Source organism: Sus scrofa, chromosome 5 (genome assembly GCF_000003025.6).
Source record: "Sus scrofa isolate TJ Tabasco breed Duroc chromosome 5, Sscrofa11.1, whole genome shotgun sequence".
NCBI lineage: Eukaryota > Metazoa > Chordata > Mammalia > Artiodactyla > Suidae > Sus > Sus scrofa.
In genome coordinates this window covers 96,966,063-96,985,380 of record NC_010447.5, presented here as the reverse complement: position 1 = coordinate 96,985,380, position 19,318 = coordinate 96,966,063, and the positions used below count along the sequence as shown (strand labels likewise).

At 34.6% G+C, this 19,318-nt stretch overlaps 1 protein-coding gene across 10 annotated transcripts in view; it reads left to right on the top strand.

Annotated features, from left to right (window-relative positions):
* The window catches only part of LRRIQ1 (leucine rich repeats and IQ motif containing 1), a 292,539-nt gene that overhangs the window by 108,338 nt on the left and 164,883 nt on the right, over nucleotides 1–19,318 (top strand). For all 10 annotated transcript variants that reach the window (XM_021092787.1, XM_021092788.1, XM_021092795.1 and 7 more), the window contains 5 exons: nucleotides 2,667–2,758; nucleotides 3,939–4,056; nucleotides 5,427–5,650; nucleotides 9,749–9,823; nucleotides 13,787–15,427. In XM_021092787.1, the coding sequence (XP_020948446.1) occupies nucleotides 2,667–2,758; nucleotides 3,939–4,056; nucleotides 5,427–5,650; nucleotides 9,749–9,823; nucleotides 13,787–15,427 (2,150 nt within the window). The remainder of the gene's footprint in view (nucleotides 1–2,666; nucleotides 2,759–3,938; nucleotides 4,057–5,426; nucleotides 5,651–9,748; nucleotides 9,824–13,786; nucleotides 15,428–19,318) is intronic.

The window sequence follows — 19,318 nt, the reverse complement described above, 5'->3', positions numbered from 1 at the left end:
TGATTCTCCATAGTTGAGTTATGAGTATTTTAATGGTTTATTTATATATATATTTACTAAGGCTTATGCAATGAAAATATATTTTAAATATATTGGCAGTTATAGAGCATAATTATGAAAAACATTAAAGGAAATATAATTACAGAAAATTAGTTAATATGAAAGATTATATAACCACAAATAAGCACTGGTTTAGAAAATTACAAGATCCCTTGATAGCTCTAATCAAATAGGTTTGATAGTCTCAATGAATAGAATAATTTTCCAAAAAAATTCAGATTATCAAGATTGCTTGAAAAAACAGAAAACACGATTAAATCAGTATTCGGCAAGAAGGTAGAAAGAGATTTCTTCTCAAATGTCATTAGGAACTAGGGATAGTTTTGCAATTGAATTCTTCCAATCCAAGAAGAAAAAAATCTGCAGATTATATATATTTCATTTATAAAAGATTACACGTTTCAAATACAAACTGTACAAGCATAACACACACAAGAGAAACTAGAGGCTAATTTTATTTATGAATATGGATGTATTGATTGTGGTTCTCAGATGTAGGTGAAAGTTATCATAGCTACTTTAAATAAGCAAGTTTTAGGGGGTATTTGTACAAAACAACCTGTGTTTTAAATAACAGTGTTGTTATGTTGTTATCTTTTATAGCTCTGTGGTTTGACCTGGCTTAGGGTAGGCAGTTCTTGCTTGGACTTCTTTTTTTTTTTTTAATATATAATGTTTTTAAAAATTTTTTCTTGTTATAGCTGGTTTACAGTGTTCAGTCAATTTCTACTGTGCAGCATGGTGACCCAGTTACACATACACGTATAGATTCTTTTTTCTCACATTGTCATGCTCCATCATAAGTGACTAGACATAGTTCCCAGTGCTGCACAGCAGGATCTCATTGCTCATCCATTCCAAAGGCAATAGTCTGCATCTATTAACCCCATGTTCCCAATCTTATGCATGTAATAGTCAAATACTGGTTAGGGCCAGAGTCATCTGAAGTGGGATTGGAATTCTAAGATGGCTCACTCAAATGGCTGGCAGTTGACGCTGATTGTTGGTTGGGATTTCATTTGGCACCGTCAGTTGGAGGTACCTACATTTGGTCTTTCCCTATGGCTTGCATGGCACCTGGATCCTGAGAAAGAGCATCCCATGAACAAAGTCTCAGGAGACGAGGGTAGAAGCTCATAAAGCTTAATATACCCTATTCTCAGAAGTCTTGAAATATCATTTCTACAACAGCCTGATGGTGACCCAGGGTCAGCACAGACTCTGTGTGGGAGGGACCTGCACAAGGTGTGCATACAGAAGGTGGCGGAGTGACGTCTTTGGAGACTAGGTGCTGCAATAAATAACAGAATTGTTCGTAAAACCGAAGAAGTAGATTTTAGGGTGAACATTCCATGTGTGGAAAACACATGCACACACACTGTAGAACGGGGCTGCAGCAGGAGCAGCTGTCTGATGTAATGAAATTCAGAGACATTAATCCTCCACTCTACATTCTTATCTGCAACGCAAAGCTCCCTTTGTCATAGTCTGGGCCAGACAAATGAAAATCTGTCTCCTTCCTCTCTTCACCCATAATAATTTTATGAAAGCAAAGACTTATACAAATGTGTTAATCGGCAGAACCTAAATCACCCTCAAGAAACCTTGCTTCAAAGGAATCTGGAGAATGTTATTTTATGCTTTTCAGCTTCTCATGGGGAAAACATGCCAGAGAGATAGTTAATAGGTATTGAAAAAGGAAATCTATAATATAGGACAAAATAGGTGTGAAGATTCAGTTACCTGGCAGAATGGTCATCTGTAAAAAATAGTTTCCTACTAAGGACCGTTATCATGATAAAACAAGTTAATAGGAAAAGTCATGTAACTATATCTGCACAGATAACAAACAGACCATAAAATTCAACAAAAAGTCACAAAATTAGGAATGATAGTTTACTTGATTTACATGTTAGTAATTGTAATCTTTTATATTAAGACTTTTATTAAAGTATTTTCAGCATCTTGTCCAAGATTATGTTGCTAGCTTGTGGCGGGTAGAATTGAACCTTTGTTGACTTCTAATCAAGGTGCCTTTGCAGTATTAAAAACAGCATTATTCTGTTACATGGAAAATAAACCTCAGTCTAAAATATGAAAGATGATGGAGTAATCTACAAATCTGTTACTTTTAATTTTTAAAATTTTTAAAATTTTTTTGTCTTTTTGCTATTTCTTTGGGCCGCTCCCGCGGCATATGGAGTTTCCCAGTTAGGGGTGGAATCGGAGCTTGTAGCCACTGGCCTACGCCAGAGCCACAGCAACGCGGGATCCGAGCCACGTCTGCAACCTACACCACGGCTCACAGCAACGCCGGATCGTTAACCCACTGAGCAAGGGCAGGGATCGAACCTGCAACCTCATGGTTCCTAGTTGGATTCGTTAACCACTGCGCCATGACGGGAACTCCTGCTTTTATTTTTAATAAAGGTTATAGATTTCCTTTCTTCTTTGTTCTTCAGTATTTTTCTTTTGTTTTGAGTTACTGATCAAGAATATACTGTGGTAGAATTTGAGCTTAAAGGATGATGGAATGGTTTGGGATTTTAACATATTGTGCCCTGCTGTAATATTTAAAGTTGTAATACCTTTTTTTCTTTTTATAGGCTATGGTTATGGAGCAGTTTCTAATAACCATATGCATTTAAGGATAGAATTATCAAATGACTGTAAAGAAAATCCAGAACAATTAATGAAGGTATATGTTGTTTAACTGAAAGTATTCAATATTCCAGTTATAAATTGACCTTTCCCGCTCACGTAGGATGACAGCTCACTGATTTCAAGTTCACTGACTTAAAATTTAGTTATTTTAAGCAAAAATTTTGGCTTTATGTTCTTTGAAATGTAAAATAAAAATGTAGATTTCAGTCTTTGATAGTGATTTGAACCATCAATACTTAGGAATTTAATGTGCATGTAAATAAAACAGCAGAACCATACTGTATAGTATTTTATCTCTAAAACGCCGAGGAAAACAATGAAATGTCCTCTAATATTATCACCTGCCTAGGAATGTACTGTGATCCAGCAGAGAGTTTAAATATCCTGTACAGACTTTAAATGTGGAATGTCTTATGTTAGTTTTTAAAAAAATGAAAAAATAAAAACATCTCTAAAAAAGTAAGAGTAAATAAGAGTCTAGCATTTTTGAGAAAACCCCCCAGAAATGTATTGAAAAGAACTTAGCTTCCACAGGTTCAGCATCTTAAAGCCATTTTTACTTCTCATTTTACTTAACTCTATTCTTGCTCTCTGTTTAACATAATTTGAAAATTACTTGTATATATGTTTTTTTACTCTCTTTTTTGTAACACTCAGACCTAAAATATTAATTTTGAATTATCATATTGCTACTTAATTTGGAGTAGGTGTCTTGTATCTTTCAAACTAGAGTGCTGTGGAAGTCTAATTATGGAAAAGCATTAATCATATTTATAACTTGTATATAATTCAGGGTAAATTAGAGAATACTTCTGCTTTTAAAACATACTGAATATATTAGCAATTTGTGTATGTGAGAAACTGCTACAAATAAGAAACATAGAAGTATATGCGGAGGAAAATGCATATAAGTAGAAACATTTTGACATGATTATCAAGCAGTTTAATTGAATGTTGTGAGTAAATATTAGAAAGTAATTAGAATTCTATAAAACATTAGGAGGGTAAAATATAGTTCACCTATCTGGGAAAAACATTTTTCTTCACCATAAAAAGAATAATTATCAATGTGCTATAGAATTGTATTTGAGTGAGATTTGAAGTAAATCAAGTTCTAGGTGTGCTATGTAAATACTAAATATGTTATTAAAACGATAGCTTTACTCTCTATTTTGTTTTTCTTTAATCATTTGGCACTTTTTTCAACCTTTTAGATGTTATCTGAAATAGAAAAAGGAGAATTTCTGAGAAGTGAAACTCGCTGTGGCGGTCCTGATTCTGTTCCAGAGCCTGATCCTTGTGATTTGCCTGTGGGTGGGCATGTTTTGGCAGGTGCTCTAAATTGATTAATGATATTTGTGGTCATTTTTATGTGACTGACCTTAATTATCTGAAAAAAATTTAGATGGTTTTCTTTTTACATTTAGAAGAATGTAGTCACAGTATTTGAAAATTACACAATGCTTATTTAATTACATATTTTCATGTTTTTTAATGGCCCCTAATTTAACTTCCCATAAGTTATTTAAAATTTTTCCACATATGTAGCTGACTGCAATAGATATAGTCAGACGTGAATTTTTTTTTCTTTCTTTTGTGAACTCTTTTTTTTTTTTAATTTATTTTTTATTGCTATTTCCCCCAACACTTTTTTTTTCCAACTGTACAGCATGGGGACCCAGTTACACATACATGTATACATAATTTTTTCTCCCATTGTCATGCTGCTTTGTAAGTATCTAGACAGAGTTTCCAGTGCTACACAGCAGGATCTCATTGTTAATCCATTCCAAAAGCAATAGTTTGCATCCATTAACCCCGAGCTTCCAATCCCTCCCACTTCCTCCCCCTCCCTGCTGGGCAACCACAAAGTCTATTCTCCAAGTCCATGATTTTCTTTTCTGTGGAAAGGTTCATTTGTGCCGTATATTAGATACCAGATATGAGTGATATCATATGGTATTTGTCTTTCTCTTTCTGACTTACTTCACTCAGTATGAGAGTCTCTAGTTCCATCCATGTTGCTGCAAATGGCATTATTTCATTCTTTTTTATGGCTGAGTAGTATTCCATTGTGTATATATACCACATCTTTCTAATCCAGTTGTCTGTTGATGGACATTTGGGTTGTTTCCATGTCTTAGCTATTGTGAATAGTGCTGCAATGCACATGCGGGTACATGTGTCTTTTTTAAGGAAAGTTTTGTCCAGATATATGCCCAAGAGTGGGATTGCTATGTCATATGGTAGTTTTATATATAGTTTTCTAAGGTATCTCCATACCGTTCTCCATATTGGCTTCCATTCCCACCAACAGTGCAGGAGGGTTCCCTTTTCTCCACACCCCCTCCAGCATTTGTTATTTGTGGCCTTCTTAGTGATGGTCCTTCTGACTGGTGTGAGGTGGTATCTCATGGTAGTTTTGTGTCTCTTAACTATGTTTCTTATGTATCCCTTAACTGCATACATGAGTGCACCCACACATATTTTCTTTTTATATAAGTTTTGTGGAATAGTTTAAGGCAAGTTATGCGATGTCTTTATTGACTGCAATAGAGTTTACGTGATTTTCTTTTTGCATATTATCACTTTTACTTTGGCAATAATACACATTATTTCTTTATTTTGAAATTACTTTTATCCTTTGTCTTGGATCAGTTTTGACAGGTTTTATTTTAAAGATTTTCTCTTCATTACTACAGATGATGCTGATCTAAATTTTGGGTACTGCGAAGTGGAAGAAAGATGTAGGCAGTCATTTGAGGCTTGGCAAGACAGACAGAAGGAACTAGAAGACCAAGAGAAAGAAACTCTCAAAGCTCAGAGGGATAGAGAAGAAAAGCAATTTCAAGAAGAAGAAGAAAAAAGACATTGCTGGATGAAGCAATTTGAAATTGAAAAGAAGAAATTAGAGAGTATTCATAAGGCAAGATTTTTTTTAATTTTTGTTTTTGTTTTTCATACATTTTTTTGAGTCAATAACTATTTCTGAATAGTATTGATGTTTTGCATAATGCTGTGGATTGAGCTATGGGTTCTAATTTATTCTATGAGTTTGAATTTAGTCTTAATAATCAAAGTAGTTGACTGGATTAACAATATTAATATGGACTCCTTGATTAGTTTTCATTGAAATTCATTGGATTTTCAGGTACTGCTTTGTATCTTGAGGGCCTCCTGAGCCTATATCAGCTAAACAGGCTGATATTTAGAACATAAATTATTACTTTTTTATGTCCTTCTAGTCATAGAAAAAGGTAACAGAATTTTCTTGGTCATGTACTATCCTTGCTATGTGGTTTAATATCTAGCAATTATGTGAAATATATTAGGTTGAACTGGTTCAGCCATGATGAGCTAATCCCTGGGACTAGAAAATTTTTGGTGTGAAGGAGTTTTGAGTAGTTTTATTTCTGTTCCCTCCCAAATGCACGTCAGGAGGTCCGCATCTTCAGGTCATAGTAGCTGAGAAACTGGTGGATTTCTAGGACTTGCTTGTAGGCCAACAAAATCCTTAGAGTGTATGGATAACAGGCAGGACTTACATTCTGTCTTTGTGACGAACGTTGACTTACATATTACGTGTTGCATATAGAGGACATGTTCCATTAACATGCGGTCACATAGGCAGTTGAGAATATTCTAGCTTCCCATGTTGGGTAGATTGCATTTCCTGATTATATGGAAAATAAATTAAAAGCAATGACAGTATTGCAGAACCAGTTTAGCCATGGCTTTTTCTAATAGAAGCTATGACTCTTTAGCTTTCTTTTAGTTACATTTTCCTTTCCACAGACCAGATTAGTCATTTTCAAGTCAGTTTTTTTTTTTAATTCAAGAATAGGAGTGAATATAATGTAGATAATTGGAGTAGTATTTGCTGACTTGTGCTGAAATGCATCGTTGATACTGGATGTTAGTGATATTATCAAATATTTTCTAAAAAACATCTGATTTTTAAATTCTTTTCCACTAAATTGTCATTTTTCTTTGTTTTATAATAAAAATTTACTGCCTACTTCAAAGCTTTCAACAATGTGCTTAGATGATACAAAAGAGGCTCTAACCTCAAACACCAGGTCCCTAACCTCAAAGAATTTAATTTAGTTTTTGAAATAATTTGTTTTATCCTAAAATTATGATTGTAAAAAAATATGTGACATTAGTAGGTTTAAGGAGTTTCTAAATGTGCTCTTTGTTTTGTTTTGGAGCTTAGAAGTTTCCCAATGGGACCATTCCATTATTTTATAATGATGGATTCTAAACATATAATTTACTTATTCAGTACTTCTTTTGTGTCCTTTGGTAGCTTCCTTTTCCACTTTCCAAAAACAGCTCTTGTGAATCTCTTTCATTAAGAGTTCTACCCACCCCCACCCTCATTGTTAGTAGCAAATGATCACCCACCATTTATGCATCAATTATGAACTTCTTTTTCTTTCTAAACCCAGGTCCAATTAGCATCAGTCTGTGGTCACCTTTTATTTTTCCTTTGCTCTTCTTATCTCAGTAAGAGATTTCTTCTACCAAAGGCTAGCTTTTCCTCTTCTGCTCTATAGTCTGATATTTTCCACTTTACCCCCATTTTATTCTATGTATTGAAATCCCTCTACAACTTCCTCCTTTCTTCTTTGTCTTTTTAGGGCTGCACTTGTGGCACATGGAGGTTCCCAGGCTAGGGGTCGAATCAGAGCTGTAGCCATTGGCCTACGCCACATCCACAGCAACACCAGATCCATGCCACATCTACTACCCACACCACAGTTCACTGCAATGTTGGATCCTTAACCCACTGAGTGAGGTCAGGGATCGAACCTGTGTCTGCATGAATATTGTCAGATTTGTTTCCAGTGAGCCACAATGGAAACTTCTAGCGTTCTCCTTTCTTATTGCTTATAAGCATGTTCAATTTTCTCACATCCTAGAAACAAGAGTTATGAGATCATTTTTGCTTAAATATCTCACATTAGCTGCTCTTTAGCTCTACTTATCATAGTTAGGGTTCTTAAGGAATAGTTTTTAGTGCTCGATCCATTTTCTCATCTCTCATTTAATCCTAAACATGCCCGGTGTCTTCTACCACCACCCCAGTGAATGAAACTGCTTTTGGTGAAAATAACCAATGGTTTATAAATTTGGCTTTGACAAAAAATAACCAGTGACTTCTAGAACCAAACTTGCAGGTTCTATTTCAGTTTTTATTTTGGCCTCTTTAACCTTTTATGCCAGTTAAAACTTTATTGCCAACCATTTCTTTTTCCCTTGGCTTCTGTGGGATCTACCACCTCGACTGTCCTTTACATGCTTGACAACTCTTCCTTGATAGCTCTTTTAGGCTTCCTCTTCTCTTTCTCCCTAAATGTGGCGCTACCGACCATGTACTTGTTCGATAATCTCAAACACATTCAGAGCCAAATCTGTAGTTATAATAGCAACAAAAAAGAAGACTGCATAACTCTACACTGAGAACTTAAGTTTCTAAAACTGAAAGCATGTCCTTCTTTCTGATTTGTTCTCCTCCTCTGGTATTTCTTATTTCGATGAGCCGCACTGTCAGCATAATCCAACTAGAAAGATGAGGACCATTTTTGACTTCCTCCCTCTCTTTTATTATCCTCTTCCTTGTACTAGTTTTTTACCCATTGTCTCATCCGTATGTCTACTGCTACTCCATAGTTTAGGATGTCCTAGTGTCTAGCTTGGAATATTTGCATGTTCCCTCCTTTTAGTCTTGTATTCTATAAACTCATCACCATAGTGCAGTCAGGAGGATAATTATTTTCTAAGAAAAAGTTACTTTTCTGCTTAAATGACATCATAACATCCCCCAAGTCCTGTAAGATAATGTCCAAAGAAAGTTTCCCATTTCCTTTTACCCAGTCAATTGGAAGTTTGTGGCTATTTCGTATGTACATTATTTTTGCATCTCTTCTGACTCCTGCCACCCTATCCACAGAAGGCTCTCAGTGATTCTCACATGGTCGTCTCTAACACGTACTTCACTGAACTCCTTAGCGTCTCCTTGACTCGCTTTCTCTAACTATGAAATGTAACCTTGTAATTTTCCTAGAACAGAGTTGTAATCACTTTCCTCCTTCAGAAACATTTAATAAATGCTTAAAATGTTTATTTAATCTCTTAAATGCCTAGTCATTTCAGATATAATTTTCTTTATAAAATCTTTCATGATCCTCTAATTTTAACTCCTATTCCTATTGTAATCCTTATATTTCTCATCTTGTGATAAACTTATTCTGCTAAATTTGGAGTAATGTGTATATGTACGATAGTATTTGCGTATTATTAAAGGTAAAGTTTTTAAGGAAGGGGAGTGTATTCTACTGGTCTTTGTTTATTCTGCAGAGCCTTAACAAAATAGACTCTAATAAAGTGTTAATGAGAGGAAACAATTGCCCTCTGAACTGATTATGTGAATTAAAGGAAATGGTGTGGAGAGAAAAGAATCGTAACGCAAAACTCACCCTAATGCACGTTATTGTTTGCAGTTTTTCTATTTTCCTTTTTTTTTTATAATTTTTTTTTCCCCACTGTACAGCAAGGGGGTCAGGTTATCCTTACATGTATACATTACAATTACATTTTTTCCCCCACCATTTGTTCTGTTGCAACATGAGTATCTAGACAAAGTTCTCAATGCTATTCAGCAGGATCTCCTTGTAAATCTATTCTAAGTTGTGTCTGATAAGCCCAAGCTCCCGATTTTTCCAGAAGTATTTCTAGCCAGTGCATTTTATTATATGAATAAACATACTCAAATATAGAAAACAACTTTCCCAACTTTCCTAGACTGTAAATGTTTTTACATGCTAATGGAAACCCCAAGTATCATTTTATGATATTTTAGGTTGGATTAAAGTTCTCATCCCAGTACTAATAATGGAGGACCATTGTGTGAGTTATTATTTTTAACCATTGTTTACAAATATGTTGTAAGAATCGTATATCATAAACATAATATTGTTTGATATTTGAATACACTCTTTCAATATTCTAATATGTTCAGCAAGAGCAGGACAAGATGAATGACGAACTTCACAAAGAAGAGAAAATGTGGAAGGAGAAATTTAAACAGCATGAGGTATGTATTTGTTGTTTTTAAGCAGGCCAGTAATCATTCTTCATCTGAAATAAGTTACTATGCTTGGAATGGGTGTTTTAAAATAATATTGCCTGGTTGGTATAGGATTTAATTTACTAAATCTTTAAAAACTCCTTAGTACAAATGTTTTCTTAGGTCAGTCTCTCAGGAAAACAAAAATAAAAGCAAAAATAAACCAATGGGGCCTAATCAAACTGACAAGCTTTTGCACAGCAAAGGATACCATAAAAAAAAAAAAAAAAGACAACCTATGGAATGGGAGAAAATAGTTTCAAATGATGCAGCCAACAAGGGCTTTATCTCTAAAATCTCTAAACCACTTAGACAACTCAACAGCAAAAAAACTAACAACCCAATGGAAAAATGGGCAAAAGACCTGAATAGACATTTCTCCAGAGAAGCTATACAGATGGCCAATAAGCACATGAAAAAATGCTCAACATCCCTGATTATTAGAGAGATGCAAATCAAAACTACTATGAGGTACCACCTCACACCAGTCAGAATGGCCATCATTCATAAGGCCACAAATAACAAATGCTGGAGAGGGTGTGGAGAAAAGGGACCCTCCGTCACTGTTGGTGGGAATGTAAATTGGTACAGCCACTGTGGTAAACAGTATGGGGGTACCTCAGAAAAATTCCTCAGTCATTAGAAATTCTCCCTGAAATAAGATGTCCTGAAAAGGAAAATAAACTGGTTCAATGTCTATATAAAATTATAATTGTAAAATTTAAGGTTTGAGGAAACATGCTATTAAATATTTAATTTAAGATTGAGGATTGTTATGCAAGGTTACTGAATTTCTTCAGCACAACTAATTGAATGTGTTAAATAACTTCTTTAAATTTAAGATGATACTGAAAACATATTTATTAAGTTTTAATTTTTATTTACTCCACAGTTTTTCTATAAAATCAAGTACTTTTATTAAAAGGAGATAAAATTTCCATAATCCTGTATCCTAGCTAAACATATGACCTATCTTCATATTTCTTTCAAATCTTTTTTCAATTTATATAAACACATTCCTAAAAAAATGGGTTTACACTGTTCATCTTTAAATTTTAAAAGTTGGTTAGGCATCTGAAGACACAGGTTTATTATGAATGACAAGAAAGAAAAGACAATAGTAGCTCACTTGAAGGTAATTCACATGTTGGAGTTAAGAGAGCCACCAAAATACCTCTAACTTGGGAGTTGGGGATTGGCATTTGGACACTGTGGTATATAGAATGGCTGACCAGTGGGGAGCTGCTGAAGCACAGGGAACTCTACCCAGGATTCTGTGATAATCTATATGGGAAGAGACTCTGAAAAAGAATGGATATGTGTAACTGAATTACTGTTGTATGATAGAGATTATCAAACATCGTAAATCAACTTTTCATCAATAAAATTTTTTAAAAATTAGAAATTAAAAAATTAAAATACCTGTAACTCTCATGCAATAGCAAAATAATTGAACAGGTGATATGAAAAGAAAGTTAAAATCTAGAATGAAATGCCAAGTATATATTCTAGAGTTGAGCAGTTCAATGTATAAAAATAAAAATTCAGTGGATAAGTTTGACGGTAGATTTAATAGCAGTTGAGAACATTAGTGAAGCCAAAGGGAAGTCAATAGAAAACACCCGAATTTAAGCACAGAGAGGACAAGAAAATGGGAAAAGCAGAAAAGAGCACAAGAATTATGTGATGCATAATGAAAAGATAAAAAATGTGTATAACAGTAGTCTTGGAAGGAGAGGGGAGAATGGGGCAGGAGCAGTAGGTAAGGAGATAGTAGTTGAAATCGTTTCAGATTGTTTTTTAAAAAAATCAATCTGAACATTTGAAGGTTATTAAAGATCCTCAAGTAGAATCAATACAGAGAAAACCACACCTGGGAATTTAATACTATAACTTTTGAAATTCAAGACAAGGGAGAAAAATCTTAAAAGCAGCCAGGGAAAAAGGCACATTACCTAAGAGCTGTCAGCAGTAAAATGACAGCTGACTCCTTAAGTGAAATGATGGAAAGAAGACAGAATAAAAAAATTTACATGCTAAGTATTTCTTTCATCATTAGTGTTCTCTAAATCCTCACTTTCTCCTGCTTTTGGGATTCAGTTTTCACTTCCTAGAATATATACCTAAATACTTGTCAAAAAGTAATTTTGTATAGCAAATGTTCTCAATTGTTACACAATTGAAAATAGTTTGCTTTTAAAACTGAAGGATTAGTTTTCTTGGATAAAGAATCCAAGTTTATTGCCATTTAGTTTTCATAATTTATTTATTTATTTATTTATTTATTTTTAGGGCCACACTCCCTGCACATGGAGGTTCGCAGGCTAGAAGTTGAACTGGAGCTGTAGCTGCCAGCCTATGCCACAGCCACAGCAACTCAGGATCAGAGCCACATCTTCGACCTACACCACAGCTCACGGCAATGCTGCATCCTTAACCAGGAGCGAGACCAGGGATCGAACCTGCATCCTCAAGGATACTAGTCAGGTTCACTAACCACTGAGTAACAACGGGAACTCTCTAGTTTTAATAATATAAAGATATAACTCCATTGCATATTTATTTATTTTTGCACATGCTGTCTTTGATAGCAGTTTTGATACTCATTCATTACATTCTTTTGAGGCTTTAGGATTTTTACACTTTTTACACTCACTTTCATCCACACATATTTGCTGCTTTTCTACTGTGTACCAGGCACTTTAAGTACACAAGGTACAGTGGTAAATAAAACTGAAAACAATCCTTGCCTTCACAGAGCTTACATTCCTTAAGGTTCTGGAATATTGCCAGCATCTGTATGAGTATACTGTTTTGCGTGTGTGTTGTGGGGAGGGGAGTTAACTCAGCTTTTTATCTTAGAGCCTTTTTGTTTGTTTAGAAAACGTATTTTTCTATTATTCTCTTCCCTTCATTTTTTTTCTCAGTTCTTTATTTTAAAACTCCTCTTAGTGTATGTTGAGGTTACTATGTTGAGCCTCTTTACACCTGAACTTCTCTGTCACGTATTTAATAGTTTTGTCATTTTATGTTGTTTTGGGAAACACCTCATTTTGAAGTTTTTCTTTAGCGTATCAGCTGTTCAGCCATTTTATCTTGATTTTTTTTTTGTTTGAATGAGTCGTATCGTTTTATTGGAGCACTTGCATTTCATTTTTATATGAGATTATTCTTTTTGAAACACTTTTTCTTAAGAAACTAATTTTTACTTAGTTTAAATAGCTCTCTTCTCGGAAATTGGTTCTTTCTTCTGCTTATTGAAGTATTTTCATCGCTTCACCTTCTTTGTGTTAGTTTTTCTCCAATATTTGCTGAATTTTGTTCATCTGTTTCCTTTTTTTTTTTTTTTAGGGCTTCCGTGACAGTGATATTTTCCCACCTACCTTCAGGTTATCTCACTTAATGCAGTGTATGTTGATCAACTCTCTTAGGAGTTGAGAAAGGTTAGAATGTGTCACTAGGCTTATGTGTGTGAGGTGTATTACCTCATCTTCCTGGTATCATAAGTCACACAGTAGTTATCACTTTCTGCAGTATCAGTACTAGCCCTGGGAATCTCCCTTATCAGAACTCCCATCTTAGAAACTGTGAAGTACTCTTTTCCTACACAGATTTTATCTTGTGGCTTTTTTGGCTTTTTCTCTGTGTCGTTCTGATTTCATGTTCTTTGTTTCTTCAAGGAATTTCTCAATTTGTATCTGGGTGGTTTAGTATATTATTAGAGTATCAACTTACTGACTTGAGAGACGTGCCTAAATATTTAAAAAGTTAATATAATCTTGAAAATAAATTATAGTTTCTCTAAGGGAATTTTATAGTAGCTGTATTATGACTCCAGTTTTAGTATTTGTTTTCAATCTATATTTTAGATCATACTTTAGTTAACATTGCACATCTATTTTTATGCTATTATTTCTTACTTTATTTTAGGAGTTTATTAGAACCTTGCATATTCAAATGGAAGAAGAAAGAACAAGATATAAAGACCTACAGGAAAAAGAAAAAATGCGTTTGTTAAAACTGCAGCATAATGCAGCTGTAAAAATTCAAGCTAAATATAAAGCACTTGTGGCCTACAGAAAATATAGCCCAATCATAAAGGAACAAATAGAAAGTAAGAAAAGGAAAGCACAAGAATGGAAGGAAAGGGAAGCAAAAATACGACAGATGGAAGAAGAAAAACTAAAGAGACTGGAGGAGAAACGAAGGATAGAAGAAGAGATAAAAAAGCAGCAGCAAGAGGAAAGGAAAAGGAGAGAGAAAGAATATGAAGAAAAAAAGAATATCTTGAGACAAGAAAGAGAGCAACTACTCAACAAGGAAAAATTGAGATTAAGAGAAGATGCAAGAAAACAACTAATAATAAGTAGAGCATTAAAGAAGGGAGAACATAATGCCAAACACTTACCTGTCAAAGATGCATCAAGGAATAAAGAGGATGCAGACAAAAGGCTAGGGGTTGAAAAGTCAAGGCAGTGGGAAGATGTTCCCCCTTGGCTCGTTGAAGAATCAAATAAGACAGAAAATGTAGATGCCCAGCTTGTATTGAAAGAACCAACACAAGTTCTATTAAAAGAGTCTGGATCACACCAGACAAGTTTGGCAGAATTTAAAATGGAAGAAAAAAATGAAAACCTAGGAAAACAGTGTTCAGAAGAATTGGTCAAGCAAGCAAGAGATTATGAAAATGCAAACCAGAAAACTCAATTGGAAAACCCAGATCGAAAAGAAAGTGTGAAAGAAGAGTTTCAGCTACAAGAATTAAAGTCTCAAGCCCAAGAAGAGGATGTCATGAAACCTGCCATAAATAAGACTATGAGACAAGAAACCCAAATAATAGTATTAGGATATAATCAAGAAGTTAATGACGTACAAAACAATGAAGCCCCAAAAGTAATCAGTGATCATCAACAGAATGAGATACAAAAAGTAGAAAAAAAGATATCAGAACAGAACGGAAAACTGTATGAAGAGAATAACATGAAGGGGATTTCAGTGGTTTCAGTGAAAGAAAACCTACTACCACTAAAATTAGAAAAGTCTGAAGGTAGAGGGGAAATTGTAATACTGCAAGAAAAAGAAATTGATTTAAAACCTGAAAAAACTGAGGAGGACTCAAAAGGCAGTGCTCTGAATGGTGACTTGGTTTGTAATATCAGTGACGCCATGATAAATGCAGAAGGCAAAATAAACAAGCAAAATTATATTTTAGGTAAACATGCTCCTTGCGAAGATTTGGGAGGCGCTAATGGAAAAAACTCTTTGGTTTTTAAAGAAGTGAACTCACTGAAGTCTCAGATGAGAGAGATTCCAGAAGAATGTTGTGACCATAGGGTGAAATGTAGAGATACAGTGACCAGCTCTGTTCCAGGGTCAGCACTTCTGTCTTCTCTTGAAGAAAAGCGGCTAGCATGGATAAAATCATTTAAACCTTGGTTTGAAATTTTCAATCAAAATCAACAAAAGAAAATTGTGAGAAGAAAGAGGCTTGTAAAACGCCCAGTCAGTGCGATGCCCCCTTTGAATACGCTAGAAATTCTTCGCTGTGGCCCTTGGAATACTTTACAGCAGGTATTTTTATAATACTTTTTTTCATATTGAATTTTAATCGGTTCTTACAAATCTTAATAAAAGGCATATTTAATTTTAAAAATTATAGCTAATTATAGTGGGTGTACAGTATGTACATTATAAGTGTATAATACAGGGATTCAATTTTTAGGGGTTTACTCCATTTACAGTTATAAAATATTGGTTATATTCCCTGTCTTGCATAATATATCCTTGTAGCTTACTTTACACATAATATTTTTTATATATTTTACTTCTTATTCGCCTGTCCCTATGTTGCCCTGTCCCCTTTTCCTCACCCCACTGGTAACTACCAGTTTTCTCTCTATATCTGTGAGTCTGCTTCTTTTTTATATCTAAGAATTCTGTCTCTAAATCAATGGAGTTTGCCAATGAAGTATTTCTTCTATTTGAGAGTGGTTTTATTTAAAACATCTCAGTTAAAATTATTCAGAGCATCTTCTCCCTCAGCTCACTGTGAAGCACTTTGGTTCATATCTTGAACCTGTGTTCAAGGGCCCTATAGCCATTATTAAGCTTCCAAGAGGAGGCCTGTAGAAATGTAGAGGTGAATTAGAGTAGGAAACTCCTCGCTTGATACTCAGTTGGGAGTTGGTTTGCTTTCGTCCTGGGCAACAGTACCACCTGGTGGCTCCTTTCAGAATGAAGTGGCTTTCCCTGGGTTGAATCTGTAAACCCTTCAGTTTGCTGTGAAGGAAGGGCTTACAACCATGGAAGACTCTAGACTTTCTATATAGAAGCAGAATTACTTAGTCACATGCTGAATATATGTGGTAAATATATGCCTGAAACTTTAAGTAGTTGTCACCAAATGAGAAAAATTTTCTATGTCTATGGAAACATAGTTTCAATTAAAATTAAGATGGAACTTAACATGTATAGGAAACAGGAAAGAATATTTCAAAATAGTGGAAAGGCTTATGATTAACATAGTTTATGATTAAGTCCTGAAATTCTAATGATTCAATAAGGTTTATTTAGTTTCTTGATATAGACAGATGATTATAGTTTATGATTAAGTCCTGAAATTCGAATGATTCAATAAGGTTTATTTAGCTTCTTGATATAGACAGATGCGTAGAAGAGGAAATAGTCATATTAACATGTCTGCATAATTTGATTCATTCACTCGATAAATATTCATCTGCCCAACATGATTGATCCATGTTTATTGTTCGGTTAAAGGGACAGGAACGCACGCCTGTCTTTGCCCTTAGGGAGCAGACTTTGTTGGATTAAAAGGCGTTAAATAAACACACAGATTTAGTTTACATTACTACATTACTACACATCTTGATATTTCCTATAAGATTTCAGGGTATTATATGAGAGGATAATAAGACAGTGGGATTTAAGAGATCTCTGGTATGTGAAAGGGCATTAAAGGAACGAGAACGACTTGGCAGTGTATTCTTTTTCCTAGGCAATGTATTTTTAATATCCATTAGACCTGTGGAGCTATATATAGAATCTCTTAGTAGCTCTTCTGTTACATTTTTTTCTTTGGATGTTATCTCTGGAATCATCCTTTTTCTACTTTACCTAAGATGATGTTGCAGGCTTTTAAAATGGATGACATTAGATACTGTTTAATGTTATTTAATTTTCCTCGTGAGTCTCTATTTGGGCTAGGCGTGAGTCACCGATTTTTGCCTATAGTGTTTGTTTCAGAAGTTAGAGAAACCAGGAGTGTTCCTCTCTTTTGCTGTGGGTCTCTGTCCTGTCCAATGAGAAGAGCATCGAGGACGTTAAAACGTGTGAACCTCTTCCTTGCTGTTTCTGCAGCCCACTCTGTTCCTTCTGTGGAACTCTTGTCGATTTATATAAAAGGAGGATTTACCTTTCCTTATACTTCTTAGAGCGAGACCTTGCAAGCTGCAATGTGTATGCAGATCCCCTGGGAGTTTGTTAAAATATTGATTCTGATTCATTAGGCCTGGTGATCAGCCCCAATGAACTGCATGTTTACAGTGCCCATGGGGATGCTGCTGGTACTGGTTCATAGTCTAGTTTGAGTGGCATGTTCAATGTAGGCCATATCATCCTCTGACCACTACTCAAACAACTGTTTCTCAAACATTTAATTTTTTTCTTTGAAGCATCAAATATACAGTATAAAGATGAAAAATACATGTGAATGTGCCATATAAATGCTGAGGTGTTATAAAAGCCATCTTATAATGATTCTGTTTAATAGTTTATTGTAGTATCATCTTTCACCACTGCTACTAACCCATGAACTCACTCTCCTACATTGATTTTCTAATCTCTTAGCTTCACGTCTTTGTCCTGTGTGCCATCTTTGTTAAGTCTTTCTGGAGTGGACTTTTAGAAAAGTTTACTCTTAGGGAATTTCACCCAGTTAATCAATCCATTCTTCTTATGTTTCTCTCTCACTTTGAGCCTTCAGGACATGATCCAGGGCTGCCTCTTGTCCATACTTTTTTATGAATTGCCGGACAAGTAGTGGTTTTATTACTGGACTGTGAGATGGATGAGTAGAAAGATGGATAAATGGATGGAAAAATAAGTCCAACTGAATGTTAATCTTATCTCCATATTATTATTAACTTCACAATTTAGACAAGGTGTATTGGTTAAAAAAGAAATTAATATAAAATTGATTGTAATTTAATAAAGTCCTAACAAGCCCTGTATCAAGTAAGATTAGTCTTCTAATTGTATTTCTGCCGTTTACTGGCTGTGTCCCCTTGTGCAAGGTACTTGACCTTTTTCTTTCTGAGCCTCATTTTTGTCTTCTATAAACTGGGAAAAGCAATACCTACTTTATAAGACTGTTGAGTTTTAAAATACAATGTTAAGAATCTGGCCTTGGGGTCCTAACATATATAATAGTCACTGTCAAATGTGGATCTCGAGCATCTGAAGAGAAAGGCAAATGGAGTTTTGAGGGCTCCTTAATAGTTTGTTTCATCAAAAAAATTATAAAGTTGAAAATTCTGGATCACATCCTGAAAGGAAATGTGCGAAGAGCAGTGATTATTGACAACTCACATATTTTTATTTTTCCTAGTTTTAGTGCTTTAATGAATTCAATTTTGTTTTATTTTTGGTATTTTGCTACTAATAGTAACTTGCTTTAAATAACAACCACAAAAAAAGGATACTGTGCCTTTATAACATGGCATGGATGATAACATTGTAGGGGCTTACTAGCTTTTAGATCAGAATGTTTCACTTCATTCAAGGCAAATTGTAGTTAGCTGGAGTTGTGATAGTACATGACTTACGTGAAGTTATATTCTTGTTCATTTAAGCCACTGATTATACCTTAGATTCGTTCTCCTTGCAGCTGATTTTTTAAACATTATTATTGCTTCAGGTTTGATAGATTTGAGATTGTGGCCCTGAACACAAAGCCAAACAGTTACTGTTTTCATTGCTTTTTGTGGTTGCAGTTTGCCATAGATGACTGACACTCTTTGGGTTTAACTCAAGAGTAACTAAAAGTGAACTCTCTAAATAATGACATAGCTATTTTATAGGTCATTTTATATACCAGAACTGTCAGGGATTTGGTAAAATATAGGTGATTAAATGGAAAACTGATTTGTGATCTTTTATCAAAATGTAGTGACTGAGTCATAGGTTCTGTAGGTGGAATAGTTCATTTTTAAGTCCTGATACTTGAAAATATTAATTTTCAACTAATTTTATATTACTTTTTATAAGGGAAAACACTATGACTACTATAAATATTATAGTTTTGTCATAGGGCCAGCATAATTTATTCATTCAGCTATTTAAAAGCGTTTAGCGACCGCCTGTTATGTCAGGTTGCCCTTTTTCAGGCTGACCATACAGTGATGAACACCCGTGAGTACTAATGCTATATTGACCTTAATTTTT